This window comes from Gymnoscopelus braueri (assembly GCF_963280865.1).
Source record: "Gymnoscopelus braueri genome assembly, chromosome: 9".
Lineage (NCBI taxonomy): Eukaryota > Metazoa > Chordata > Actinopteri > Myctophiformes > Myctophidae > Gymnoscopelus > Gymnoscopelus braueri.
The window spans coordinates 17,070,634-17,076,890 of record NC_137610.1 but is presented as its reverse complement, the minus strand read 5'-3'; the positions used below and the strand labels follow the sequence as shown (position 1 = coordinate 17,076,890).

Genomic DNA, 6,257 nt, shown 5'->3' with positions numbered 1-6,257 from the left:
CACTTCTCACAACCTATGAAGAAGCCCCCCTTCTGATGTTTCTCAACTTCAACCATGTACATACACATGAAGAGGCTGATTCGCGAATGTTGCTACATGCCTGGCACGCCTACCAGCGGGGGAAGAAAGTGAACAAGGCACGCAAGCAGCTATTTGCTCATGGAAATCGCAAAGTGGAAAATATTCCACCCACAAAGGAGGCACTTCGTCATGTGAAGAGAGCAGTATTTCAAGCTGGTCACATCTGGGGACAGTCCCAAATTGCCAACCCAGAGATTCCTTCACCTGCAGATTGGGGATGGGTGAAAAGTTAGAACGATGGCTGGTGTCCATTTTGGACGGTGATGGCAGAGGTGGCGTCTAAAGGGTGTCGAGAGCTGATCAAATGCATGTGTAAAAAACGGTGTGCTGGAAAATGCAAATGTTTTGCGGCTAATCTACCATGCACAGAACTTTGTGTTTCTGTTCAGGACAATGCTTCCAAGAAGAACAGAGTAGGACAGATTAAATAAACAAGTTAATGAGAAATAAATGTAACGTCCTCCCGGTGGGGGCTCCTCACTGGCAGGTGAGTCAGTAGAATACAACAGCAGTGACAACACACTGTGTGTGGAGAGGAATCAATTGGCATAATGATATATATAACAATTCGATAAAAGGGTGTACCAAACTTTTCTCAGTTGATTATTATGTGTTTTTTCCCGTAGAATCCATTTCTGCCATGTACATTTTTGTATTGTGCATAATTAATTAGATAATTAGCATATTTGCAGCAAATATGCTAATTATCTAATTAATAAGTCAGACGCTTTGGTCTGACTTCTTGGATCCGGCAATTTTTGAATTCAGCGCCCAAAAATACCCCTAGGTGCAAAATTTCACACTTTCTGCCGGAAGTGAACAACTTTTTCACATATTTCTCCAGGCTGGATTTCAGCACTTATTTATCTGGAAAACAATATGCTCACTGACGTAATATGTTACATCGGTGCCCTCTGCTGGAGAACCACATACACTGTAACACTGAAACAAACATGTCAAAGCATTAATTTATCAAAACATTTTTATTGTCTGTACATGTTAAAAACTGTAAACTGCGCGTTGGAGCCTTAATACTTTGATCATGTAAAACTGTCTTCTGGAGTAAGCATTGTTTTTGCACTATTGGTTTATATTTGTAATCCAATCCCACTGGTCATCCTCTCCACCAGCCTATCCAACAGTGGAAACTGGACATCATGAGAAAGCAGATGTCCATTCATTCTTCAGTTCAGTCATCTCCACCACACAGACTAAGCATAGCCCTCTGGTAGTCTCCCTTGGTGTGCTCCTGCATGTGGAACAAAGACACAGCATGAGGGCCTGGATGCCCAAATGGCCGTCAATTCCTATTCTAAATATTATGATCTGTATTGTGTTGACACCTACAGTGATGGTCTTGTGCAGGGACTGGCCATTGTGTGCCTTGAACTCTGTTCGGATCTTCATGAGATCCACTTCACAGCGTGACACCATTATTCTGGTCACCACCTTCTCCTTGACTCCCTTGCTCTAAGCAGACAAGAGAGGCACTGAGATTCATACAGTAGCAAACACTAAGCACTCTAAGCTCAGAGTGATGCAATGCTGGTGCAAGCCACTGGCAGCTGCAGCGTTCCTGTAGGAATATTGTACTTTCACAAGAATATGTACAGTACTTCTCACTTGCATCTGTTCCCAAAAATATCCCCAAAACTGAAAATAACCAAATTTCAGCAAGAAAAAGAAAGTGGGTGTTATAATTACCTTCATGGCTTCACTGAGTCTGTTGGCAAAGTACAGCTGTTTGTTCTCAAAGCACTGAACTGGAACAGAGATGCAAAATAAATACATCAAATGCGAGATTTGACAAGTCATGTTCCATAATAGCTTTGGAGGTGATTCAGGAACTTGAACTAATGTACATACATTTGTTATGACTTGCTCAATCTGTCGTCTTATTCTAAAACGTAATACAAATTACATGATATAGTCAAGTGCAGTGCACGTACCCAGTGTGAGGAATGACTTCTCTAGGTCTCCTTTAACTTCTTTGCGGATGCTCTCCTTCATGTCATAGGGGCTATAATTCTTATATCTGTCAAATACTAGCAAGGAAAGAGAACAATTAGTCAGTCAGTGTTTACAGTATTGTATTTACTCTGCATTAGAACGCCAGGAGCATACAAGTCTGATTATCTTTATAGCATTTTTATTAGAAGTCTGCACAGGACAGTGAAGAGAGACATGCAGGTGAGGGTGAGGAGGCCAACAACAAAGGTCCCTAATTGATAATCAAACTGGGGACATTGAGTTTACGGGATCAGTGATTATTACTGACCTAGTCACATCAAAGTTTTTACAGAATTATGTGGCTACATACCACATAAATAGTTATTCCTGCATCTGACCCCTGTTCAAATCTGCTTGCATGTCATCAGCCTTCACTCGAATATGCACTTCATTAGACATTTGTTAAGAAGACGACTTAATGCTGTAACATGACAGGATCTTGTACCTTTCTGGAGGTGAGGTACACTTCTCTCTGACATAATGGAGATCCAAGTAGCCACATCTGTTCCTTTTGTCCCAACTCCAGCGTTGTAGAGAGCCTGGGTTACAATAATGAACCACCTGTAAAGAGGGGTGCCTTTGCAAGCTCATGGCACAGGATGTCATGCGTTTCACATACAGTATGCTGACTGAGATGAGATGCATGTGGTACTTACCCTGGCATCTTCATCAATCTTCTCGTAGTCTATAACACAGGATGGGTCTGTCCTCTTAGTCTGCATAGAAATAATGGTGTGACTCAGGGAACTGGTTTAGGGCATGGTGTTAAGGACAATTATTCATTAAGACAGGAACCACTAGATGTCACCTGAACCAGGGCAAGGAGTAGCTTGGCAAAGTTCCCTGAGGTGTCCCCAGCCACATCCTTATCCAGGTCCTTCTTGAACACTGCAGTAAAAAAAAAACTTTACAAATGAGATATTCAGCTGATACTGATTCAGTATCAGCTCTATATCAGTAAGACTCACTGTCTTGCATTGAGAGGATGCATTGCTGTTCATTGTACAGCACATATAGTATAGGTGGTTGTTGGAATGAAAGTTTATGACACTGGCAGAACAAGAAACATTTTGGGGATACCATTTTCCAAAAGGTTTAGCAAAACATTGAAACAAAAGCTCCATGCAGCACCGCTAATTGCTATGCTTTCAGTACAAAACCTTTGCAAGAAGAACCAGGTTCTGATGAAAGGTCTTGTACAAAAAGCTCAACAATTAAATTCATGGTGATTGCTAAGATATGCTGCTTTTGGGATGCCAGCTTCCACACCTCATACTAATGGCTGAGAATCGTATTAAATGCACGTTTTAGACTTACAATCCTTGTAGACTTTTTTGATCTCCACCAGCTCACTGTTGCTGCGCGAGCACAGAAACTCAATCAGGACCTCCTCATCTGTTCCAAGACCCTGAGAATGAAAATAAAACACATTCTGATTACATTCTGATCATACGCTGAAACATCTTGACACTATCATTTAACTACTATGATGCAGCCATGTTGATTTTCCATTTTGTTGTTGAAAAAGGCGGTACAGCAGGAGGGGAGGTCTAAATCCCAGGCCTGAATAGACCATCTACAGCATTTTCATCATCACACTTTCATCATCTCTAGGCACACAAATGAGTTTGAATAGTTCCTCCCTGCTTCAAATTAAATCACAATTACTATCATTTGACCAGGAGAGGGCAGTGCAGCCTCACAACCTGCTCCAGTGTTTGCTGGTATCAGGTAATGTGTCCTTTACCTTAATAGATCCCCTGATCTCTGAAGCGTCATACTGGGCCGTGCTCTTCATCAGTCCCAGAATCACGGTTTCCAGTGAACCAGACAGCGCTCCCTTCAGGGCTGTGATCATGTCCTGTTAAGAAAAGCATCGAACCTCATCAGGGTATCAGAGAGTGGCCTATATTATCAAGGACCCTGCATTGTAACGTGTGAATTGATGGAAATAAGCTTATCAGACTCTGGCAAGTCTGGCCAGATTTGTTATATGGCCTACCTTCTTGGCTCTCCTTTCATATGCAAAGGCAATGTCTCGCCTCTGGGAGTAGGTCCGTTTGGTTAGGATGTCAATGATGGCTTGCTCATCCACCCCTGGCATTGAAGTACAAGAGTAGAGATACACTCATATCAGAACAGACAAAAGTATGATGTATTAGAATTTTCATATATTGCATAAACTTGCGTAGAATTATTGAACGTATTTTGTGCAGTAAACAGAAGAGGTAAAACAGCAATTGTTTCCAAAAATAGCCATTTTCTGTATAAAGAGTTTTAACTGTACTGTTTCACCATTATAAAATTCAATTGCAGACCGGTTGACAGGCCTTCAAGTTTGACAGGCCTTCCATGAGATGACTGAGTAAGCTTCCATGGCTCTGAACATGACAGAAATGGCCACTGGCTGGGATGGAGACTGTCAGCAGTGAGGCATTACATTGGAGACTTTCCCAGGCTTCCAGCAGTCAAAACGGGTTTAAAGCCAGGAAGCTGACTCACAAATATCAGCTTATTTGCCCTGCCCACTTGAACCACTAATTTACAGTAACCATGTGCACCATTTTACCCTTGGTTTTGATAGCAGTCTCTATTCTGGCCGCATCTTTGTCAGCATCAAAGTCCTTGGCAGGAACCACAGTGGGGTAGGTGGCCTCTTGGCACTGTGGATTCAAGACATGTTATAATGAGTGTGGAGTGAATCCAAGTGAACGATTAACTGCAATGTCCTTAGTGTTGGAGTTATGTTACTGACTAAAACCTAGTGTCTTACTGTATTAAGAGAGAGTTGGCCCAGGAACTCAGATACCATAGCCATGTTGATTGTCCTGGAAAAAGATGACGAATAAATGGTTTATCAACAATCACACAAAGTTTTGAACCCTGCTGAGGTCAGATTTGCTTTGTATGCCCCCCCCCCCCCACCCCCGCCCCCTTACTGGCAAAAATTAGTCATAAGGGCCTTGTGATTTCATCACAAGATCAGTTTCCTCCTGAAAGTTTTCAGTACCCGTCTCAAAATCGCTGTGCCTTTAGGAAACAGTGCATCGTTCCACAGTTTCAGTGTGTTATCCACAGCAAGTATAAGCCATTTAATCTCATCAAATAGTTTACTTGTTAATGCTTACAGATAACAATGAATTAAGCATTTTTAAACAACTTGTTTGTAAGCACATTAGGAGTTTAGTTCTGACACACATCCTAAATTGTCTGCCAGGCAGACACAGCCTGAGCCAAGTTTCATTAGATTTTGGTGGTTCATTAAATACTTTGCTGTGGAATGTCTTTAAGGCTCTGTAACATTTATGTTCAGAAGGACTCTTCTAGCATGAAGTACAATTCACTTAACACATTGCAAGCTGCTAAATCTAACATTAACGTAATGGTACTTTAATGATCAGGATCATGTGGTGAGTATCATGCGTTATGTGGTTAAGTCACTAATCTTCCCAATGTATTAAGTGACAGAGAACTCTCTAAAACCTTACCGCAGAAGTAACCACATTAACTTGGCAAAAAGCAATCATAAAGTTATAACACAATTGTAAAACATGAATACTGTCGCCTACCTGATTTAACAAAGTTGAGATGATGCACAGAAGAGTCTGGGCTGCGTGGAATGAACTGGGTGTGGTGCTTAAATAACACAGGGTTTTTCCCTGACCTGGAAAAGGCTTCCCCTTTCTCCTCCCCTAACCAAAATACACTCCCCTTTCAACTCCACATACGTATTCTACACTCCACCCTGTTCGATGAAAGTAACAATTTACAGATCTACAAGCTCACGTGTTGCAGTGTGCAGAGTTAGGCTATTTTGGGTGTGCAACACCGGCATGCAACTAAGTACAAATCACCCTACAGTATCCTTGGCAGAGCTTGACATCATTTGGCTAATTTTGTGGAAAAACTAAGACAAAGTCAACTTGTTGAGCCTTGTTGACTAACTCAGGAACCACTGTGTTCTTTCATGTCTGGCTTGAATGGAGAGAAAGATACATGAAAAATAGATCCAACATGCCATAGTTCGTCTATGTTGGGATGTATTAGAGACATGATTTGCCAAGTATAACATTACGCAATATAAGCTTTGTTTAAGTTGTACTTGAGAAGCTATTCAAAGCTACTTGAAAATCTGATCTCAATGTTACATTTACACCTTTTAGAAG

General features: G+C 41.5%; 1 protein-coding gene across 1 annotated transcript; it reads right to left on the bottom strand.

Moving 5' to 3' along the window:
* Positions 1-1,049: 1,049 nt before the first annotated feature.
* LOC308091749 (annexin A2-A-like) lies at positions 1,050-5,757 on the bottom strand. Its single transcript, XM_080437464.1, has 13 exons — positions 5,661-5,757; positions 4,865-4,919; positions 4,661-4,754; positions 4,094-4,188; positions 3,839-3,952; positions 3,409-3,499; positions 2,900-2,979; positions 2,748-2,807; positions 2,537-2,630; positions 2,031-2,126; positions 1,786-1,844; positions 1,429-1,551; positions 1,050-1,330 (listed from the first exon to the last, which is right to left on the bottom strand). The coding sequence occupies exons 2-13, from the start codon at positions 4,907-4,909 to the stop codon at positions 1,271-1,273; spliced, it is 1,011 nt and encodes a 336-aa protein (XP_080293590.1). The 5' UTR covers positions 4,910-4,919; positions 5,661-5,757; the 3' UTR covers positions 1,050-1,270.
* Between the last annotated feature and the right edge of the window lie 500 nt (positions 5,758-6,257).

Excerpts from the sequence above, each read along its gene's own strand:
- LOC308091749 (XM_080437464.1), bottom strand. The coding sequence starts at position 4,909 with ATGGCTATGGTATCTGAGTTCCTGGGCCAACTCTCTCTTAATACA. Across the intron at positions 2,631-2,747 it reads AGATTGATGAAGATGCCAGG|GCTCTCTACAACGCTGGAGT; the intron begins GTAAGTACCACA and ends ATTGTAACCCAG. Across the intron at positions 2,127-2,536 it reads TGTACCTCACCTCCAGAAAG|TATTTGACAGATATAAGAAT; the intron begins GTACAAGATCCT and ends TTTCCTTGCTAG.